Source organism: Amphibalanus amphitrite, unplaced genomic scaffold, assembly GCF_019059575.1.
Source record: "Amphibalanus amphitrite isolate SeventyFive unplaced genomic scaffold, NRLGWU_Aamphi_draft 000518F_arrow, whole genome shotgun sequence".
Taxonomy (NCBI): Eukaryota; Metazoa; Arthropoda; class Thecostraca; order Balanomorpha; family Balanidae; genus Amphibalanus; species Amphibalanus amphitrite.
In genome coordinates, this window is record NW_024882012.1 from 95348 (window position 1) to 119632 (window position 24285).

A 24285-nucleotide genomic window follows, 5' to 3' on the forward strand; every position below is an offset into this window, starting at 1 on the left:
CAATAGACGCAGTTTTTTTTTGGGGGGGGGGCCCAACAAGTGGGAAGATGGGGCCTCCAACAGGTGGGATTATGGGGGGGGGGGCCTCCTGGTTTCTAATGGCCCCTCCCTTGGAGATTTTCTGGATCCGCCCCTGAGCGTTTGATACTTTGTTTAAAAGGCTAAGAATTACCGTCGCTTAACTGACGCGTACAATAACGTACTGTGTTGTGAGTTTTACACGGCATAATGCATGCAAATAATGCATGTGTCAGTTCCCTTTCGAAATCACTACCGACTTTCGGCTTGTGAGAGTAACGAGCAAAATACAGTAAAAAGAAGTCATTCGGGTCAACGTACCATTCGAGTTAGACTCCCAAGTCCTCCTATGCCTCGAATACCATACAGCAAACCAGCCTTCTCAGTTTTGTCAATTGTCACAATTTATTGAGCCAAAACACCAGGTTGTTTTCAAGGGTAGTGCAATAGTTGAATCAGGAAAATTACAGAAATGGCTTTGATTTATACCGTTATACCCTGCTAGGATTCTCACAACTGCCATTTCTGCGCTTGGCCAAAAAAGGAAAAAATAGCAAGCACAAGTACCCCGAGTAATTGATGGAATGAAGGCGATCATGTCCGTAAAAGATGCACACATGATTATTGACACAAAAGCTGCTACTAGCGTACCTTAACTACTACTCCTGCGCGTCGAAGAGGATTTATATATTACCTAACGGTTAAAAGCAGATGCCACAATGAATCATTTGTCCTAAAAATACACCAAAAAGTTCCGTGGGCGTTCAAAACGCGCCGCAAGATATACATAAGTACCAAGGAATTGGGCTAAAATGACAACGAATGATCAGCACATACAACACTAGTGCCACACTGGAAAAACGTCGACACCTTACTCTACAAAAGACACGTTCTATCCTATGCCAAATGGGCCTAGCTTACAACGCCAACCCAATAGCGTTATCAGTCCGATGTACCATTCGATCACACTATGCCATGGCAATGAGTACGTCACCAATAGGTGCAGCAAAACGCGAGACATGGCACAAGCGACGGTCTTCCTGAATGTCCAAGACATACATAATGAAGCTGTGGACACAACTGATGTTTTCCGCCGATGACCAAGTGACAGGCGACTTCAAGCATCATTTCAAGCAGATGAACGATGACCAAGCAGCAGGGTTTCACAATCTGTAACGAAAAAACAGCAATGAGCACAAAAGAGGGGTCTAAATATCAACTTCATATACTTTATCAGGAAAACTTTGTTAAAACATTTTGTCTTGTCTGAGAAGCGAGACTAGCAAAGCCTTAACTTCAAAGCTAACATCAGTGTCAAGTTGGATGAAAATGATTTAGGAAGCAAAGAGATATGTAACAATAACGTAGCGCCCGAGCGTGGCAATATAAATAATATGAATATCGTAACAAAGGTAACGTCATCAATTAACAGAAAATCAATTCCAAAACCATGTAGCAACACCAGTTAATGCCACATAAGCCCATCTACTCCCCAAAACCTACTAACCTCGCGAACTCCACCATCTCCACTCTTCACTGATCAGTCGGATAGTAGTACATCTGCGGCTGGTTCCTCGGCTTTGTCGGCACGATCCTTCGCACCTGATCCAGCGACAGCGCATGAACATGCTCCAGATGTCTGCGCAGGTCCTTGACGGTGCCGAAGACTTTGTCGCACTTGGGGCACGCTGTCAGCCCCATGTGGACCTTCATGTGGCTGGAGAGGGATTCGCGATGTTTGTATTCTTTGAAGCAGATGTGGCAGACTTCTCGGCCCGGCTCTGTAATGATAGGGTGGCTGTGATGATGATGAGGCAAATGGTGGTAGTTGTGATAAGGAATTCATATAATTTGGGGTTTTCGACTTCAAATGTCGTAGGCTGCTACTGGATATAGTAAGATCTTGGATACCGTGTCAGATTCGATAAAGTATTACTGTTATAAGCGTCAGCAAAGGACTGGAGAAAAGACCCTAACAATTATCGCGGTGCAAGTGACGTGAAAAGTGTGACTTTTGATTTATGAACGTGTATTTATATTTTCATTGCAAAATCGGTCGAAGATAATGAAGAACAAAGGCAGATTTATTATACACCTTCGTTTGGCAAAATAATACAAAGGAAACATCATTCGAACCATTGAGACAAAACTAATACAGCCATGGAAACACAGATGCCTTGTAACACCTGGGAGAAAATCTTAAGTTCCATCTAATGCATAGCACAAGTCACTATCAGCATAGGAGAATCATGCACACGAGTCTTTGCTAGACGTTTAGCAAACACAAAAAGTACCAGCAACATTCAGCTGGTTTCACAAATATAAACCACCTACACATCGTCTACACAGCTAGGCAAACATTCTACACTTCCTACCGGATATATCTACGACACGTACCTAAGAGTGAATGAAACACTAGAAAATCAGACACGAAAACAGATCTATAAAAGTCGGCTACTAGTCAAATAGCTAAAATCCGAAAATGTGCGTCATTTCCCTTCGAAAACCCCGGCGCACTTCTCAGCGCTTGTCTATTCATGAAAAGCGCACTTCTCCTACAGTGACGTGGCGGAGCAAGCCACCTCATGGTATACACCTTTCACACGCCAAACCTGACAGAAATGCCAAAACTCGCCCCTGTTCGTTAAACTCGATAGCTGAACTCCATGCTCTGCGCAACACACTGCTGCAATTAATCATGAGGTCCAGCCCCCCCCCCCCACGCACTTAACCATATGACCATCACTCTACTCCACTTTTTCGACCACCACTCGCATGCCTTCTATCACACCACTACAAGCCCTCATGCTCATGTTAATCGTCACCAAATGTGGTTGTGTGATTGTTGCCGTTGAGATTATTCACTTCGATGATGATGATTTGGAGTGTCAGGGCGCGCCAGCAACGGGTATCGCGCCCGATGTTATTTACTTCACCTGAGAGTACTTTTATCCACCAACGTCACTGGTCAAGCTCGACACTTGGCAAGCAGCAGAGCATAGTCACGACACCTATGTATCTACTATCTACTGTAAGTCAATCCACTGACGTGTCTCCACTGATGTGTGCAATGATGTGTCCCATCCACTTAAGGACACCCAGAATGCAGATGACATCAGCGTGGTATGCCCATTGATGTATCCACTGATGTTTCCACCTGATGTATTCGCTGATGCACCTTCACTGCTGCGCCTTAGTTTTGCTGCGGACTCGGATAGTACACAGCGGCCGGTGCATATTTCTGCTTCGTCGGTATAATTCCCCTAACTTCCGCTTGTGTCATCGAATGGGCATTCTCCATGTGCTTGCGAAGATCCTTGACTGTACAGCAGACTTTCTCACATCTGGGACAGGTAGTCATACCCTGGTGGACCTTCATGTGACTCAGGAGAGAGACGCGATGTTTGTACTCTCGGAAGCAGATGTTGCACTTGTTCGGGTAACCACCTGGAACGAAGACAAGATACAATGAAGATTAACAGTCAGGAGTTTGGCTTGTTCTCACGTAGCACATTCGCTGCGAGCGCGAGCGGTCGGGAGAGGGAATAATGGGCTAGTGAGCGTTACGGGGAATGGTGAGAGTGAGGTTCGTTCGCTTACCTTAGTTGGTCGATGTCTCATTACTGACGGCGCAGAAAATGTCGAAGCATGGCTAAATATTTTTTTTTAGAAGTCCCACAGATAATCAATTCAGCGATAGGCAGGAAATTGGCATTTGTGATTTTTCTGTGATTTGTGATGGTGCTGAGGGTAAGATGTTTGCAACAATCGCGCTACGGTTAAAGTTGAGTATTTCAAAGTAACAATGTAACTGTTAGGCGCGGCTCCTGGCGCAACACCAAACGCCTCAGAAACATGTCTATACCTAATCAGGCAGAACACCTACATTTGTACCTTATTTAACACCAATACGAAAATGGCTCCTTTATTAAAAAAAACGACATTCTTCGCATTCAACGAACGTTCAACGCAAAAGTTAAAGCTCAATCAGAACAGTAAAAGCTACAGACAAATAGAACAACTTGCAAAGCGTATAAATCACAATGTTCACTTCAATGTTCAAACACTTCAAGACAAAGGGAGTTAGAATTGCCAACAACATATGACAAAGAAAAAACTAGATTCGCCATTTGGTAGGCCAATGTCACCACAGGCAGCAAACGCGACATTTAGGATCCTGTCTCCTCATAAAACTTTTAAGTACAAAAATTGTGAAATCGGAGAAACTCGTTGCCACAAGAACGTGCATAACAGGATTTGTATCAAATCGCAACGAATTTACAAATAACCGAGAATGAAACTCGTCACACCGAAATTGAACTAAACACTAAAACTGCAAACCTTCCACATGCATACTATAAACGAAGTGACTTATCGCCACAGTGCCGCGTTCACTATGGCTCACAAGCCACACCCAACAGCGCAAAATTGATGACAAATATCCCTGACAGATGGTTGACTAATTCACAGGCCTGTGTATATCACATGTAGCCGAAGTTTAGTACTTTTCACAGCGTAGCATTCAGGAACCTGCGCACAAAAGAACACCACTGCCCGATGACAAGACCCGGCTCAGGGCTAACAATGCCCTTTGAAGAAGGCACACAAGAAGCCTGGTTACTCTCAACCAAGAATATTGAAAGCCCTTGGAGGATGACCAGTAACACACTTGACTAATGACAGCCAAGACCCTCGCCTAATTGCAAAAGAAAAAAAAAACTCTGGACTCTAGGATCCTAGACCCGTGAAAACTCAGATTGTGAGAACCAGGACCCTCAAGGCGCGCCAGTCTACCTACCACTAACTAGCCTACATACCAGCCTACAAGTCATGCCTTATTTACATCACAATCTCAAGCCTATGCGGATCACATATTTCCTCAGTAGCCTTCAAGGATCACCTACTTCCCCACTACTCTTTCCGTCCACCAGCCTCTGGTAAGAACTGCCCAGGCTTTATCCAAATCCTGCTGGTTATAACACACTCCACGTCGTGCTGCGCGATACCGATTCACTCTTCTGACTACCTTCGACGCGCCAGTTTCGCTACGAACCGCCTGAGCGTTCTCAGTCCAGCTTAGACCCGATCTAGATCCAACTCCTCTCGACGAACTGTGCACTCGCCCGCTAACGCAGTGAGCTCGCCAGTTCGGGTGCCTCTTGATGTGACGAAGCATCGAGTCTCGACGGGTGAAGTGTACACCGCAGATGGGGCACAGGATGGCTGGATCTGTCAGAAATGGAGAGATAAAGGAGATAATGTTAGGGATGGGGATAGTGGAGTGGGGAAGGTGGTCTTCTTGGGTTTGAATGGCGGTTGGCTGGGTGATTTATTTTGGGCCTTGGTGTTTGGGTTTGATTGTTTGGTTGGGTGGTTTTGGATTGGGTTACGATTGATCTCGGGTGAATAATTTGTTGATTGTCAATGGCGGGTTTAGTTACGCCCAGCTAAGCAGCCACGGTGTAACAAAAGTAGGAATAACAGCAATAACGTTAACACAGCATGTATTGTGTTCCGAGGATAGCATGATCCAATAAGGAAATGAGATAGTAAAAACTGAATGATGGAGACAATATTTGGGTCCAACGCGGTAAGGCAGAAAATAAGTCATTGCTCGTGCTTTTACAAGTTCACATTCTCAGACGTTCACCGAAATAAACATGATCTTCCAGTAATGCCAAGCGATGAACCCGAAACTTATTACAAAACTTGGTTAACATGAAACGTTCTAGAAATAATTCCGACACGCCGAAGAATGAAAGACAGGTACTGTAAAAAAATGAGGACCCTAAGCAATTCTGTATTTTTATTCGTTTTCATTATCAAGCCAAAAGAAAAAAATGGAAATCAGATGGATTAGTAACCTTTTGCTCATAACTAATGTAAGTAACTAATGTAATGCTCATAACTAATGTAACTAATGTATTTGGATTTGTTTTTGGCTTACATTAGTTATGAGCAAAAGGTTACTAATCCATCTGATTTCCATTATAATCATAATCATGCTCAAAAAAACGTTTCACACCATTCAATCAAAAGAAAAAAAAGGCTAATGCGATAGGGCGGTACAGTCAGCAAACCGACAATGAGAAAAATACTTCATACAAAAAAAAAATCAATCCATTGCCAACTGCAAAAGGCGCTGTTTTTAGCTTGACTCCAGTACAACAGCATACACACCTACTTAGAAGTAGGCAGGATCACGCCATCAGCAAACACTCAACAACGTCCACAACAAACGTGCGCTTCAAAAAACGGTTTCATTCCTTCTTCACCACGTTGCAAGCCTATCACATATGCCCCGCTTCGCGATCTCTGTTCTTCAAAACACTTAGATTTAGTTGCGCGAAGTAGTCAAATCGGTCTTCTTCGCCGCATCAGCTGTCAAACTCAGGCTTCTGCGCTTCAAACTTCGGTTTCTGTGCTTCATGTAAACAGCGCTTCACTTCACTTTCTACCTCCTCCATCTTTTACCACGTCTGACCCACGCTATGTTTTTGCCTCATATGTCGGTTCAGTTCACCCACCGTCCCAAAGTTCTTTTGACAATATCTGCACACTGTGAGTCCTTTGTGCATCTTGATATGAGCGTAGAGAGAATCCTTGTATTTGTAGGATCGGCCGCATTCTTGGCAGACGAAACGAGGCATGTCTGTGGAGGAGGAACGAATATCAGCCCCCGTGTGGTTATTCACGCAGAAAAGGCATTCGAGATGACGTAGAAAAGAGCGTAGTGGGTATGTGCTTAGAATAAGACGGTCATAAATGAACTAAGAAAGGTAAACAATAGTCATAGTGGCGATAGTAAATACGACGGAAAGTTTTTGATGTGGTGCATTGATGTTTCTAAGAGATTCGCCATAATGATGATGATGATGAATTGGGTCTGTTGATGACACAAAATCAGGTATATATTTCAAAATGCACAGACATGCGGCAAGCGCACGTTTTCGATAAAAAGCCTGCTTCACGGGGATAAGTCGATATGGCGTAGAACGGTAGGACCATCATTGCCAGTAAAGAACAAAAGTTAAGTTAAAAGTTTCAAACCCAGTGACATAATCAAGCAATATGACATGGACTTGTGGCGGCCGAGACGAAAAGATAAAAATGATATAATTATATTGAGACGGAAATAAAGAACATAACAGTTTAAGAGTAGGCCGCACACTGAACTAAAAACAATTTCTAGCATCGTCGTTGACTCGGTTTTCTGAGCTAAAAAGAAATATTGTTTTTCACGCGCGCAGCAACAATGACAAGAAAATAAACATGAATCAAATAAGGCGTGATAAAATAAGAACAAAGACCTCTAATAAAAGGAAGTAAGAACTCGCCACAGACTTACATTGAAAATCGACGAAAATCTGTCGAAGACGTTGCTGATTGGTACCATTCCACATATAGTTATATCTCGATACGCCATGCTGTGTGTAGGGGCCTGATGTGTCCAGGCATGACTGAATAGGCCACTATCATTGCGCTGCTAAGAAAACACAAATATCCCAATTTTGACCATATTTATTTACAGTAACACTGGCACAATTCCTAGAAACGAGAAGGTAAACAACTTTAAGGCGACGTTCATAAGCCGCGCTCAAATCTACGAGCCGAAGAGATCGGAGCTACATTGTGTATTGGGCGGATAACAAATTCTAGGCATCTCTCTGACATCGAAGGAGAACATGGGAAAGTGGGTATACGGGTAGGAACAGGAATATCAATGAAATGCCCCATCAAAGCCTGACATCAGTGCCGCGACCGGTGCCACACACCAATCATCGACACACATTCAGTCACGTTTTAGACAAAATAATCAGCTACATGAACTACACACAGAATCGGCGCCAACATGATCTCTGACGGTGTGAGACAATGCAATAAAAAAGCTGAGGATACAAACACGACACTGATGACAAGTGATGCAATGAAATACTCCCATTCAACGAGACGCCTTTTCCAAGAGTAAAACAGCAATGAAAGAAATGTCAAGCTAGTGGCATCCCTATCACTTATCCGAGCAGCCAATCTATGAGGATAATACAGATCGAGTGAAACACCACAGCCAGCTTCTAAATGTCTCACTCGATCGAGTATACCTACAATTTTCAGCATAATAACATCGATTCCATACATTGCCCAGTGGTTCACATAATATCCAACAAAGTGAAAGGCGGAAAAAGACATCAGAGGCAAATATGCGTTATGAAAATAACCCATTGTTGTTGTTAATTGGGGCTTTAGGGCGCGCCGACTACTTAGGTCATTTTGCGCCCATATAACCCAGACCATTTGACGACAAGTGGCTGACTTTTGACGCATTGTCACTGTAAGTATCCTACACGCATCATGCATCAAATGGTAGATACGAGTTCTAGGAATACATGTGTCCGAATATCTGCAACACTACTTTGTCTATCCATTCCGACCAACTCATCTACACCACTCGATTTAGGGGTCTCTCAATGCCTTCTTAGTCCGTTGCCATAAAAAACGTAGTCGTTCCATTCTTTCTCCATGCACGCTACCTCCGCATGTGGGTCCTCATTGATTGGCACCATTTCCCTTCAGACACAGAGCCACTTCATCCTCCTCAAGCCTGCTCCTCGCGTCCTTCCCCCGAAGACTCTTCTTTATCCTCTACGCTAGCATCGCCAGCTACTTGCTGCCATACTCGCATGGTTCCGAATGTCAGCACCTCTGGCGTCGGAACTCCCGGCGAAACGGAACCAGACGCCAGAGTACGAGGGGTGCCCATAGAATGAGTTTCAGAACCCACGGTGCGGGGAATGAGTGTACCCAAAGGTCTCCCCGACCCCAAAGTGCGCGCAATATGAGTAGTTGAAGGGGGAGTTCTGGACCCCATACCGCCATAGGTACTAGAAGACTGACTTCCAGACGCCAGAGAACCAGAAGCTAGATTCCCAAACCACACACTGCCGAGCGCTTGAGTGCCCGATGTTACACCTGACTTTGAAGCACCGGACGAAAAACCTCCAACCGCTGGAGAGCTTGCCGTTAGAGCGCTTAGCGTAACTTCGCTTGATATCTTTATCCCTGGCGTGACGCTCAACGCTGGAAATCCTGTCACCAGACTGTTTGAAGCCGGAAAACCCGCACCTAGACCACTCGACATCGGGAATCCTGACGTCAAACCACTCGGCGCCGAAGCGCCCGGAGCCAGACTCTCCGCTGGCACTGCATGCACATTAATCAGATGTCTCTTCAGATGATGCTTCATGCTGAAGACTCGTCCACACATGTAGCAGCCCGTCTCGCCCATGTGCTTCTTCATGTGCATGGCCAGGGAGGAGGAGGAGCTGTAGCGCTTGTCGCACAGGCTGCAAGAGAAGGCCAGAACGCCTGGAGGACGGGCGGCAGCGCGTTAGCGATGGTGATGATGATGGCTATGATGGTGGTTGCGTGATTCAAGGCGAAGTGTCGAGTGTTATATGGCAGCAGTGTGTTATTAGTAAGGGAATGGGTACGCGCACGGCGACGAGGATGGCATGAATGTATTATTATGCCGCAAGACCCTAAAGCAAGACCATAAATACTGAGCAAATTCGGTTCCATATGTGACAACTCCATATGTCCATATGTCCTGAGGCTTTGTCGCGCGCCTGACCCTAAATATATTCCATATAATTTCGGTCAAGGATGTAGTTTGGGCCATCATCAAAATAGCAAAATGCTTTGGGCATTTCGAACAGTTTGGATGAAGTCGAAATGCCAAGAAAAATGGGACCATAGAAATGTCACGCTACCTATGAACATAAAACACGTAAAAACAACCAAGCACGAACCTACAAAATGGCATTCCGTGTGAGAATATCCACGAAAAACTGGTTACTTGGTTCGAGACAACCAAAAAAGAACCATTTGCAAACAGAAACAGCAAAAAAGGAAATCACGCTTCAGCAGTTGTTTTGCATACCTTTATTTATACATGGACCTGATTCTCTTGTTAACCCGAAAATAATTACTTATGGTGTTATAGAAAACCGAGAACTTCCACCCGTAATCAATGCCTCCTGTTTTGGTGACATGTATTTTTGCTCATCACATGAACAATGAACATTGACAGCAAACAAAAATTATACTCCCGAACAAAATACGCACAGCATACAAACAAACACCATATCTAATTATATCAAGAAAAGGTTATGAGTCACAGCATGCAAGATTTCCAAACTTCTAACCCAGGCGAATACTAAAAACTCAATAGCAATAAAACACGACAATATGCAAACATTCACGGCCAAAGCTGAACGAATGTGTGGAGGGTGTAAAAATATTATATTACAAAAAAAGATGAACAGTACGGGGGACCTGGATTTAGTGAAAGCATGATGACTAACAGTAACTGATTGCCAGTGTTTAAATTCGGCATGCTGATAAATTATTGACCGTGAAAGCTCTGGCATTATTTTGAGACAGTTTCCCCCTAAAATCCATACGCGATCGTCCTGAAAAAGAACATTATCTGGAGAAGAAATATATAAAAATCATATGTATCAGTGTAACTATCAATACTCGTCTTTATCAAGAATATCATCCAGAAAATACGAAGGAATGGACAAGAAAGATTTATAAAAAAAACTTCCCGATAAAAGAAACAGAATAAAAAAGCAACGATACCTTATTTGGTGTTTCACTAACGGCACAAATCACCAATATCCACGCACGGCGAAGAAAGATGGCTTACCGACACAAAAACACTAAATCACTTAGTCGCACCACTGCACTTCCCGCCAAATTTCACCGCGAGGAAGACGGTCCCGCGCAATTACGATTAAACGCAAAATCAACGAGATGAAAAGTCTAGCCATTCTTGAAAGCAGAACCAATGGCGAAATTCTTTAGCTACCGAAAAAAATCATGATTCATGGGCATTGGAAGCCTCCCTTAGCAAAGACGAAACGCCAAATTATGATAAGATTGCCTACGTATACCCTACTTTTAGATGCATTGGCTCTCCGGTAATTTAACGTCACTTATTAAATTTTCGGTGGTAAATGGGCTTTGTTAGATAAAGTGTCATGCGATCTTTGCGTTTGCATTTACGCATAATCACACGAGTAAATACATGACCTTCAGTGCTGTAGATCTATTGGAATTCGTATGGAAGAAAATGGGATGTTTCACCGTCCAATCAATCAAGTCGAATTTCGACCGCCTTCGGCCGCCTAGCAACAGCGGCTTAGCTGACCTTCCGGGGTCAGAGGTCACCTAAACTTGCGACCTTGACCGGCCGGCTGCCCCGGGCGACGGGCGGACAGGGAGAGGGCGGAGGAGGGGGAGGGCCGGAGCCGATCAGAGACCGTGCGCGGGGCTGGTGGCCTCACGCTTGTGCGTTTTAGTGGTGTGGCAGTTGTCAAATACAATAAACAAATAAACATAGAGAGCAAATTTCAGCTCAACATTCTGGTCCCATATCACATGTATCCAAATAGAAGATTTTCCTACAATTTCACTGGTTTATTTTTTAGGCAAGCTGATCTGGATTTATTTGGGCGTACCGTCTTCGAATTTTAGCCAGACAGGGAACCCACTGAGCCAGTAGCACATTTCGAAACCACTGGTCACAGGCCATCCCTATCGGAAACAAAAAGCACCGATTCGGCTAGATTCGGGCTCCCAAGTCTCAAATCCGTCCGCTCGGCCACGAGACGAACGTGAGTGAATATTGGTAACCTGTGCCATTAGTGTAGAAAACAAAATGAAAGGAAGACGAAATTTCCATTATGGGAAAAACGAGGCAAACAACAGCAGGGATTCAAACAAAAAAGCTTCTTGTTTATGAAGGCGTATACTCTACCAAATTCAAATATCGCAATATTTCCAGAGACATTTAAAAGAATACACCAAAAAGGTTAATGGGTTCACTATTACATCACTCAACAAGCACGGACTGTTGGAAATTCAGCCTATGGGGCATATAATTCATATAAAAAACTCATAATCTACAGCACTGACAGTCTATGTCCCGAAATTCAGCAAATAACTCCATTTCAAAGCAAGTAGAACAAAAGCAGCAAGATCGCAAGACAGTCCATAATCTATTTTGTATTTGAACGCCAGAGATATTGTATATAAGGGAATGATGCAAGAAAAGAAATGGTCCAAGGTAATAAAAAAGTGTCAAGTGAATCTACTGAGTTGATGTATACGTGGAGATTGAAGGTAGCCAAATGTTTAGGGAGAGCACTTATGTTAAAATGTAATAAGCACTTATTGATGGATTTGGGTACATGTTAATGATGAACACACATGGCAAAATACGACTTGTGTGCTTGAGACAAGAATGGTGTTTCATGCAATTGCATAACGTGAAGTAGCAATGATGACAAGATCAATAGCAATATCCAAAATTGTGGGAGAAAAACATTGGGCCAGAAATGAGAGTGCACTTCCAAAAACATGGACCGATTACTTTGAGAGCAAAGTTTGGCCAAAATGACGAATATTCCACGAGATCTAACGGTCAAGTTTTCTAGAAACTTAGTCACATTGATGGGGCGGGCGACTGAAGCCCGGTGCCAAGGCAATTTGTGTTGCATTCTACTTGATCGATCACCAGGCTACCAAATTTACACAGAAACAGACACAATGGGCCACGAAACATTTGCGACCGCAGACGCTAGGAGAATGTCGAATTTCGAGTTTTATGCACATGGCCGTGCATGAAAAGCATTCAACGCCGGCATGAATTTTGACGTTGGCTCCTTCAATCCTGGCTGGGTCCGCTGCGTCACACTCGGGCAAAATGTCTGACACATTCAGTTTCGCCATACAACACCTTTATATATTGCGTAATTTTGCCAGCCACACGTGGGTGTAAGGTCATTGAAAGTGAGGGTTTTCTTCTTCAACCATAAACAGTTCATTTCTTAACCATGAGACGCCCACATTACAAGCATGATTGCTAATTATTGATCTTGTCATTGCCACTTTTTATTCACAGGCTAGAACAAAAAGTTATTAAATCGTTCAATAAATATAAAACCATTTGAGCCTGTAAGCACATAAGTCGTATTTTACCAACAACACACATCATTGGCATAATCGTGAGTACAAAGCGAATCAACACCATCTTATCTGAGATCACGCATCACTGTAACGCTTTTATCAGTATACATTCTAAGCATGAATTCGGCAATGTTGGACAGTGTTGGCACAGTATGAAGTCAAACCTATTTCCATTCTTCAATGGCAGCGCCATATACGGAAACTAAATAGCCAGCCATTCGGCAAGAATAGCACAACTTTCCTAGCGACATATACAAAGACGTCTTTCTTGGCCTTCAGAAAGGTCGCATATCCCTCTTCGCGTCATACATGGAAACTCCGTAACCTGGCCAATTTGCAGCGTAAAGGAGACAAAAGGCAGACAAAGTCTCGGAGACGATGTGGTTCAACGAAGAAAAACGGCTATAACACCGATTGGGCAGAAAGTACTGTAGGAAACTGATGCGTTTCATGAAGACGAGGCTTATGGTTGCCGTGCAACGCCACTTCACTAGCGAAACATCATGCAGATGGTGACATCAAAACGATGACATCAAAAGCTTGAAAACATCCCGAAGAATCACATACGGAGTTGCTTGGGCAACACTCAACGTAAAGGCAAATAAGACGATGCTGCAAGTCCATACAACTGCCAACAGCAATCACGAGGGAAAGATAGTCATGTTCTCTGTAGATGCCCCAGCGGATTTCAACGACTACCAAAGAATAACGATCTGCAAACTCCACTTCATGGAACGAAAAGTCAAAGAGACGGTCGCCCGAAGCCCAACCAGCTTGAGAATGCACAGAAAAACCAAAGATCGTACTAAGGATTCTTATATGACTTATGTCAAATCTATCTTCGATCGTCAGGGAACACCGTCTCAGAGAAAACAGTAAGCGAACTCTGGCAGAGAACGAAGAAAATCTAATGCGATTCTGGTCCCAGAAAACGGCTAACGGAGGTTGAAAAACTACCTACTTACATGCGAGCCCAACTCTTGTTAGTATCTTGGTGGTAGTAGGTATTGCCCAATGGCCAAAAGGGAGTAACGAAAGGTTGTAGGAGCCAAAAGCTAGAAAGGAGAAGAAAAACAATTAGCTTAGATAAACAGGAGCCTGTAGATTGGAATAAAATAACATATTTCTCCATCCAGCGATAGCAACGAATAACAACCAAAGGGCAAGAGTTTAACTGAAGCCTCAGTTCTGGAGGATTAGCTTGATTAATCGAACATGGAAGGCATGAGCAAACACCAACGTATGGAGTATACAATGACTGTCATTCGAGCGGTAAGGCGAGGCAGCGTCAGACGACGAACGATGAAATCAATTCCGAGATGATAAAATCTGTCGAGACGATATTGAATTGCAGAACGACCAAACCGGTACAACAACAAGCCAAACCACATCCAGCAGAGTCGTTGGGTATAACTATAGAAGAAGAGCACCGATTGAATGAGCCAGGAGCTACAGACTGAGAAATACGCAACCACAAGCTGTGCCCGAGTTGCAATCTTTTCTAATGATGCAATGAACTATAGACCGAAAACCTTTTTATACGGACGTAGTGATAAAGAGAACGAAAAACTTATTTTACCGAAAAATGAGGCCAATTTAGCGATATTCCGTAGCCACAACAGTCGAGCCGAGCCGTATGCTGAGCAATGACGAACGATATTCTGAACGTGCGGAACGGCTGACCCAAGCTGTCTTGCCACCAGCAGTAGATGTAGACAGGATATGAAAGAATGCTTCAGAAGATATCCAAAATCAGTACCGGAGTTCACACTAACAAACGAAGTGGGACGCTGAACAAATGGAAGGCAAAGAACGACCCAGAGACCAGACCAGACTAACTGAAGAATCGCACATGATCAATTCGACAATTATTGAACCAGCTTCTCTGAAGAGAATAAATCAAATCCCATCTTCATAAGCTAAATCAACAACGGTCAAGAATGCGCCAACCAACAGAGAGCTGACATTGATACGTATTTCAATTCAACACTGTCCAACACTGTCCACCAATCAAACATGAAGTGCTTACAGCACAGTGCAATCTACCACGGCGTAGTAAAATCCACCACAGCGTGGTGAAATTCCACTACGACGTAGTGCAATTCACCACGATCGGCATCAGCGCCAGCAATGCGTGATCTCAGATACTTCCCACCCGTGCGACCACACACACACAAGGCGGTTTTAACTTCCTACACGGTGTACCCTACACATCCACTGAAAGCAGGACATGATAGGCACGAGAATGTATCCACAATCCACATGATGCGCACGGATTTAGGCGGGCTGGCCGGCTGGGCGGAGGGAAAGACAATCGATATTCTAACGGGATAGTTAACCGCAGGGACCCACTTAACCCCTGAAAGGACGTAGGTATTGTGGGGTGCCGTACACTTGCTTCCTCTGGGTCCACATCTAGATATTCTGAAGATAATCTCATACCTTCCAGTGAAGCCACCATATAACCATCGTCCACAATTTATTAGCCTATCTTATGAGGCTTCTCGTCCTCTGCTAGCCTCACAATTGATAGTTGATGCAGCCCGGCCTAACTTCACCCACCCTTACCACATCCCTTTCCACCGTCCCGCCCTTCAACTGAAATATTAGTACACCACTAAGCAATTGCGCAAGGCGCCCTGCACCTCTATATAGCCTTCCATCTCTAATTCGGATGTTTCCTTAAAATTACCCTTGGTTTTTAATCAGAGCCGCTAGTCTCACCCTTGCGCCATCAATTACATTCCCGATTTTCAGATTTATTGTGCCACCTTCATATTTCTCTTCTATCAATCAACCTTCGTAACGTAGTGCCTGCTCTTCCCTCTCCCCTACCCCCCATTAACCCGCGAGTTGCTGGGGGGGGGGGCGTTAAACGCCCCCACTTTTTTCGCCGGGCCATAGCATAAAAACGGCGCGCCGCAGGCGCGCCAAATTTTGGGTACCTGTAGGGAATTGATTGAAGTTTATTGTGACAAAGTTTCAAAAAAATCGGTCGGAAAATTTTTGAGATATCGAGGTTTTAGTGACGTCATGATTTCTGAGTTTTCGACCAAAAACGGCATATGTTCAAAAAATCATATAAAATCACAGAATAGACATATAGACATGCCGTAAACGCCATTAGACTGCCAATACCATGGAGAATCAAATGGCTATCTTCGATTATTGATTATCGTTCGGTATTTTCCAAAATCTTGAACTGAATCTTGGCAATTTCTCGTGACTACTTCACGACCATGATACATGAATTTCTTAAATTGAACTTTTTTAGCCAAACACGTACACATATGATAAAATGAATGTCACCATCGTGTTCTACGCCCCAAATTACCCATAAAACATGTGTCACAGACTGCGAATATCAGTTTTGATTTTCGGGGATATGTGCCTGCCCGGTTGACCTGACCTTGACCCTGACCTATGCTTGACTGACCCCTGCATGGAGCTGACACTCTTGTAGGCCTTATATGATGGATTGTGCACCGTTTTGACAGAGTTTATGACGAGAGGCGCCCATTGCGAAGTCCTGAAGTCCATGCTACTGAAAGCCCGATTTTAGGTATTTGACCTGACCTTGACCTGACCTGTGACCTCAAAATTCAACTTTAAAGTACTCATCTGAAGCGTCTCGTCGCGTTCTTTCGTTTGCCGCCTCGTGCGTTTCGCTGCGCCTATTGGTTCTCGAGTTATCGGCTGGGGGCGTTTAACGCCCCCCCCCCCCCCCCAGCAAACGGTGGGTGGCGAAATACCCCAGCAACTGCCGGGTTAATTCCTCCGCCAACAGTGCAGTCTACCTGGGCCATTCTAAAACTTACCCTACTTTTTCCGTATTTGCCTACAGCCATCGCTTTCCCTAACGGAATCCCACATCCCTCCCTTCTCATTCTATCCCTTTATCTGTCCTCCGCACCCCTCCAGCCTTCTCCCTCTTTCACTCAAACCTATATCCATCCGGCCAGCCAACCAGTCCCATCCGTGCGTCTAGGTGCGTTCTTAGTTCCGTAAAAATACCACCAGTCCGGTCGAATTACTCGTAAGACGGTGTGATCAGAGCCTTACATTGCTATATGGGAATCGGATGTAACGAGAAGACAGAAAGCTAGCTTTTCTTAGCGAGCTTAAAGTTTTCTTTGCAATACAAAAACGGACAAACTTGTTGAATATTGAATCCGTTTCAAACAACAATTATTTTCGACAAAAGCAAAAATAATTGAAAAGTGGAGATGAATTATGAGTAATGGAACGGGAAAAATAATGCCACATCATGACATATGGGAAGAAGTTGTCGCACGAAGCCCATCAATGAACTACTGTAATTTATTACATAGTTTTCGCGGCGCAATGAAAACCTAACGATGCCAAATTTATGGCTGGGATCACACGCGTACACAAAGATCCGGCTGGTGGTCATATACGAGTATACGGGCCTGCCGGAATAAATATGTGCTCAGTGGATAAGTATGGCACGTTCCGCGCAAGCCAACTATGTACCGCTGGCAGCCATTTCTTCTTCTTCTTTTTCGGAAGTGCGGATATTTTTTTCCGAAAAAGAATATTTTATCGATATTTTTGGAAGCGATGCCTACCAGAATTTACGGCGCCAGAAGACGAAATGACCATGCTATTTTCGTTTCGAGTATTTGCCAGTACGAGGCGTCAGAGATGTTTACGACAATGATAAGCAATGCTGGCAATTTCAAAACATCAAACTTCCGAAATCTGCAGGGCTTAGCGCTGCAACGGTCGCATATGAGCTAAATACGGGAGCTACGCTGGTTCATACCAGCGCACAATTCATTGAAGAAGCGGCAACCAAATTATAAAAACGAGTCTGACATATTATCGTCAACTCTGTACGAATAATAGCCACGCCGCCACGTCAAAGGGTTTGTTCATGACGTACTGCTGCGAATAAGCTCTTACCTACTTATTAGCAGGCTTGTAAAGCTTATAACATTTACTCGCCTTGTTAGTTAAGGAATTTCGAGACTTAAAAGAGCAATATGCCGACTACTAACCAGTCTTGTTTATTTTGGGAGTTCAGCCCCGGCCAACCACTAACGCCAGCACACCCATGACACCAGCTGGCCATCGCCATTCTACGCCCACACGTCCTAACCGCCGCCTTGTATGAGTGTGTCCGCACGGATGAGGTTAACCCCAGGCATCACCCTAGGGACATCCCTAGGGCTCGCCTCGGGCAATCCCATGCAGTTCCCGAGCCTACCTGCGCCTGATCCGTCCTCTGGTTGGGCTCCGCCCGGGGTGTGAGGTAGACCATGGGGGCGTGCCGGCTGAGACGGGCCGGCGCCCAGCGGTGGTACTGTGGGAAAGGGGGGGGGGGCGGTCAGCGGGGGTTGTTTGTTAATTGGGGCTTTAGGGCGCGCCGACTACTGGTCAGTGGGGTTGAGAGGGGGAGGTAAGAAAAGGGGGTCAGTGGGGGAGATAGGAGGGGGACTGTCTATAACTATGAACTATGTCTGTTTAGTGGAGGGGCAGGGGCGGGAGACACCAATAGAGACAAGACGACATTGTACCCACTCTTTCTCTGTAGTACCCAATACATTCACATACTCTTTACACAACCAATCCTCTCTCCAATACACCCACCCGCTCTCAACCTTGCCCTGTCCAAAAAGTATACAAAAAGTATACAAACCTCCTTCTACTATCCCTCTACCCAACCATCTACCTCTCCTCCAAAATGTTCAAACGCCCTGAACTTTCCCTAAACCCTCCCTCTCCTCTACCAACCCCCCCCCCCCCTCCAAATATACTCACATCCTCCTAACGCGTCTGCCGACAGCATGGGCATCTGTTCCATTCCAGAGTTCGACCCATCATAACCACCTTCATACTCCGCTACATGACACAGCGTCGAGTCGAGACTCGCCTCTTCTTCATCTTCCGTGAGATCAATCTTCTCGACTTTAACCGACTCCGCCACTGGCGTCGGAGCGTGTGTAGAGTGTTGAGGCGGCGGTGGAGGTTGGTGATCCATATGTTGTGTCTGCTCAAGCGGGAGATCTTGTAGGGTAGCTGGTTGAGGTGGTGGCGGTGGTGGAAGCGGTTGTCCGCCTGGTGGCGGTGTTGGTGTTCGTGGTCGTTGAGATGGTGAAGCTGGCGAGCGGCGGGGGATGGTGTCCGAACCCGAGATACGGCGGCGTTTGTGTGGTGGCGTAGCGGTGGCAGGTGCGGCGGGGGTGCGGCGGGGTGACGGAGGCGGCGCCGCCTGGTGGAGAGAACGAGAAACTGTGGTTAGAGAGGTGGCCACTGAGTGGTCTGTCACAGATTGCTGACAGAACAGGGGAGGGGATATAAATAACGCAAGCAGATGTTGATTATGAAATATGATTGATCTGTTAAGGTACATCAAAATACAGGTAACCAATAGAATCTCTCTATATCAAATCCTAAATCCTATAGACTCTAAAACAAGATGCTCACAACGCACCCTAACAACCTATTCTGCCATACAAAGGCAAAACCTATTACGTTCGGGTGACCTCTGGCCTGAGGTTATGAGTTATGACCTCTGATCCAACGTTATCGTTTTACCTTCTCACGGCAGTACTTTTCCTCTCATATCCTCTTTCCCCTTTCATCCACTCCCACACCCACCTTATCCTCCTCGCCGCTCAGGCCCCGGATCTGCAGCATCTCTGCCGTCTTGATGAAGCTGGCCAGCTGGCTCTGCGACACGTTCACGCTCCCCTTGTATATGAACTCGATGACCGCGTTCAGGTCGGCCGCCGTGGTGTCTTTGAGGAAGAATACCATCTGTTGGCACGGATTGTTCTGCGGAGAAAAGAAAGACAAAAGTGTCAGCTTTAACACATTCTGGAACATGACTGTCAGTGTCAGCATGGTCACGTTTGGGTACACATCACAAAATATGGTCTGAAGTTTCAGCTACAACTGACAGTTATTTCTATTTTGAGGACCTGAGCTTTAAAGGGACTATCCCACCTTTGACATGGGGATTGAGTTGAGATAGCCAAGTTTGCGGCGAGGTTCAGAAACCACTATCTATCTAGGTTGCAACCCCCGCGGCCTCTTGGTGTTGAAGAAATTCGTTCCCTTCATTTGAAAATGGGCCTTGTACAAGGCCCTATCTTCAACATGGAGCGACCGTTAGTGTGACGTCACCTCGTTTAGTCATTCTGATTTAAATGGGTTTGTTCGTTGAAAAATCGCTTAAAACTTGGTCTGAACTTTGTTGTGGTGCCTACAGAGTAAAAAGAATCAGCTTTATGACAGAAATGTGGCCTGGGGAAGGAGGTAATTTTGGGCTGTGACGTCACATATTTGAAAGTTTGTGTTTGGAATATGGGAAGCCTAAGATGTTTAATGAAAAATAAATGCCAGAACCGTGTTCCTGGTCATCCAATCTATAAAGTCGGGCACAATTTAACTGGTTTTAACAACATTTTAGAAGGTGGGATAGTCCCTTTAACCTTCGCCCCAGTGGGGGGGGGGAGGCATATGTTACCACCCTGTTGCGTTTTTTGCGTATAAATAAAAAACCGCGGCGCGCCGCTTGGGGTAGCTTTTGGTACATTAATTTTGGACAATGTGTGAAATTTTTGACCCCAGGTCATGTCAGGTCAGGTCATCAGGTCAAGTTAACTGACCAAGCCTAAAAAAGTTTGCAATCATGTCCAGCGTGCAGTGTTTGTCAGAAAGGTTTTAAACTTGGTGGATTGCATGATATTATGGGCGCCTACAATTTGTATATCTCGGATTTTTTATATCCGTGACCTAAGGTCAGGTCAGTGGCGTGACCTTTCCATTACAAGTCAATGGAGAAAAATGAAAACGCCTCTAGATCCCTGTGTACGCATAGGAACAGTCCAAATATTTCAGAATCACGATGATTTGGACCAACCGTGATGACCAGGGTGTCATTTTTGCTGATAGCCTCTAGAAAGGTCATCCGAGGTCATTTGAGGCTACAAACAGATTTTTGCCAATAACTCGCGATTGGAAAGAGATAGAACGCTGGGGATGGTCTCATTGTGTTTGTCTTGCCGAGACGCATCGACTGATATGCAACATGACCTTTTCCGGTCAGGTCATGACCTTGACCTGAGGTCAAATATTCAAGTTGACCTTTCAAGGTCAAATTATAGTTCATTCGACGCGTCTCGGCGAGAGGAACACGATTCTTGTAATAGAAATGTCGTGGCTTTTTGTTGTCGAAAGTTATTGTCGAAAAACACTTTTCGTAAAAACAGCTATTTTTGGAGTTTTTGCCCTCTGGAGGCTAAACCCGTGACCTGAGGTCAATTTTGATAATGACCTTTTCAAAAGAAGAGTTCAAGAGCTATCGATTGCTTTTCAATTCGTTTTTCTAGCTACCATAGTTCCTGAGATAACGGCATGTTTTCTGAAAAATATAATGACCATTGGCAAATTTTGACCTTTGATGACCTCTGGTGACCCCAATATTGCTCTAAGATGAAAAATGACTGAAATACTTTCAAACGTACGCATTGAGAGCTATCGACTGCTTTTTACCGCGTCTTTCTAGCCCTCTTAGTTTTTGAGTTAGAGGTGGGTGGTAACATATGCCCCCCCCCCCCCCCACTAGGGCGAAGTTGGCTGAGACCGCCACTGGGGCGCGGGTTAACAAACTTTTCATTAATCACATTATCACACCCTGCTCGGGGGCGGAGGTGTTTCTTTTGATAAATTTAGTCCGAATCTTTTGAATGTAAAACTCAGTGAGCTGAGGTCATCTAAGGTCAGTGACCTGACCTGACCTTCAGGTGACCTTGACACCCAAGCGACACACTCTAATGCATGTGACCAACATCATATCGCGTGTTTGAACGTTTGAAACCACGAAAAGACAGCAAACGCGCGGCTAATGCGAGCCGACATACGCCGAATCGCGATTCCGGCCAAAAATGGTGTCGAGTAATAGGTCACAGGTCAATTGGGTCAGGGTCATGAAATTTTCACAGTAGGTGTAAAGTTGATCAACTCGACGGTATTGTAAGCTTCGTCGCGATCGGCCACTTTTTACGCGAGTTATTCGCAAAAGAACCGAGAGGGGTCCGTTCAACTCCCCCCCCACCCCATATACGGGGGAGACCGGTTAATGCATCTTGACAAGGGGCTGTTGCAAACCATTGACCTTAGATTATATCTGAGAGAATTACCTGGAAAGAGCATCAATAAGACTGAGTTTTTCTGCAGCTTTGTAGCTCTATTGGGTTCAGATTTGTGACAATTTGTAGAAAATGTCAACATTTACCTGAAATGGGTAAAATTTGGCCTTCAATGAACTCTGGTGACCTGCTCTATGAGTTGAGAAAAGAGATTGAAATCATTTCATTATTATTTTTACGCTCTTTGAAACATCGCCTACTCAGTATCGCTTCCTGGCCCAGGAGCCGAGTCAGAAGGAGGTGCGCATTCAAACATCCCTCTCCACAAAGGGCATGAAATTCCAGGATCCCCAGCAGGTACTAGTTTATCAAATTCCTGAAGTTTATAAAAATCCAGTCATCAAAATCAGTTTACAAATGGAAGGAAAGTTATGTGCAATACATATTCACCTTGTCTCCATATCTTACTGGCTATTTTACTGTTCACACCAGCCCTCTTACTTTACTATCCATCAGCCTGCCACCAGACACCAGTTTGTCAGAGCCCTGTTTCACTGGTGACAGCAGCACGCTGCTATTCCATTTCGCAAGCTGACGTCAGACTTCTGGTAGTGTTGGAGGAATAGGCTTGTTGACGTCTCCATGGAAACCCAATTTGACACGTGTAATAGCAGCGTGCTGCTATCACCGGTGAACCAGGGCCCAGGCCATTGACGCCATTTAATTTCAAACTGAGCCTCACCTTCAGCAGATCCCTGAAGTACGGGCTGCAGACGGACAGCATCATCCTATGCGCGCGCACCTGGTGGCCCTCGCAGCAGAGCGTGATGTCCACCAGCTCCTCCACCTGCCTGAGGTTGTCGAACAGCGACGTCACGCTACTCTGGAATCCGTCCCACTTGAGACAGAACTTCTGCCCGTCCAGAGCCTGTGAATGGAGGGGAAGGTGGTCAGATATGCTCAGGATTTATTTGTTAGAGAAGTGCTGGATTAACCTTGGATATAAAATACAGGACTCAGCCATGCTTAGGTAGGTAAAGAATATCAGTCGGGGAAACTATGGTAAAATCTGCTATTTTTAGCAGTCTGCTATTTTTAGCAGAAATCTGCTAAAAATGGGTACGCATGTGACGTCATCGTACCCAAATATAGCAGATTTGGGTACGGCCCCATACAAAAGCAGATCTGCACCCTAATTGAAGCAAATGCGCATCAAATGCCTGGCAGATTCATGATTAGAATAGTGCTAAGAATGTCCTCTGATATTTTTGTTCAGATCCGACTATTTTCAAATAATGAATTTGAAAATAGTCGGATCTGAACAAAAATAGCAGAGATCACTCTCAGCACTATTCTCATCATGAGTCTGCCAGGCATCTGATGCGCATTTGCTTCAATTAGGGTGCAGATCTGCTTTTGTATGGGGCCGTACCCAAATCTGCTATATTTGGGTACGATGACGTCACATGCGTACCCATTTTTAGCAGATTTCTGCTATAAATAGCAGACTGCTAAAAATAGCAGAATTTACCATAGTTTCCCCGACTGATATACCGAGCATGTGGACATCTCACAATTCATTGAAATAACACTTCAAATCATCAATAGTTCAGCAACCAGCAAATATTGTATACCTCGGATGCAACTTTATTTTTCCTTGCATGCATCAGAATCCTTCACGATAGCCACTTACCATCGTGATTACCAAGCGAGGGACTCGACCGAAAGCGACGTCCTCGGCGTCACTCCTCTAGCACGCAAAACCAGTCAACTTATCGAAAATCTTGAGCAAAGTAGGTGATGAAAGACGATTATTTCGCAAATTTTGTCGGTTCTAATAAAACTACCAGCCACCATTCACAGAACGGCAGCGAAAAGCCCCACTCCGCAAAACACAACTTCACAACATAACGGGATTCAAAATGGCGTCGTTCAAGAGAGCGTCGCCGTAAAGGAACACCGCAGTGAAATTATTAATCGGCCCCGGGCCCACTGCCGTGAGAAACAGGAAACCAGCGAGGCGGCAGATGCTGCGATGCATTGCGCAGTGCGCTCCAGAGAGTCCAGACTCCAGATCAAATATCAAAGCACGATCTCACCGAAGCATAACTATGCT

At 44.9% G+C, this 24285-nt stretch overlaps 1 protein-coding gene across 21 annotated transcripts in view; it reads right to left on the reverse strand.

The window, feature by feature from the left end:
* Nucleotides 1-24189, reverse strand: part of LOC122393141 (protein bric-a-brac 1-like) — a 65860-nt gene extending 41671 nt beyond the window's left edge. For 13 of the 21 annotated variants that reach the window (XR_006258646.1, XM_043388823.1, XM_043388828.1 and 10 more), the window contains exons 1-5: nucleotides 23863-24184; nucleotides 22912-23097; nucleotides 19675-19851; nucleotides 18835-19285; nucleotides 18281-18376 (exon numbers count right to left, since the gene is read on the reverse strand). Coding sequence is in view for 20 of the 21 variants with exons in the window: in XM_043388823.1 (XP_043244758.1) it covers nucleotides 18281-18376; nucleotides 18835-19285; nucleotides 19675-19851; nucleotides 22912-23097; nucleotides 23863-23865 (913 nt within the window). In the remaining variant the exon portion in view is untranslated. Of the gene's footprint in view, nucleotides 1-400; nucleotides 1189-1525; nucleotides 1800-2081; nucleotides 3466-3726; nucleotides 5248-6096; nucleotides 6671-8301; nucleotides 9382-18280; nucleotides 18377-18834; nucleotides 19286-19674; nucleotides 19852-22911; nucleotides 23098-23862 lie in introns of those variants that run through there. The other 8 variants (XM_043388821.1, XM_043388820.1, XM_043388817.1 and 5 more) reach the window with 8 other exon arrangements.
* Between the last annotated feature and the right edge of the window lie 96 nt (nucleotides 24190-24285).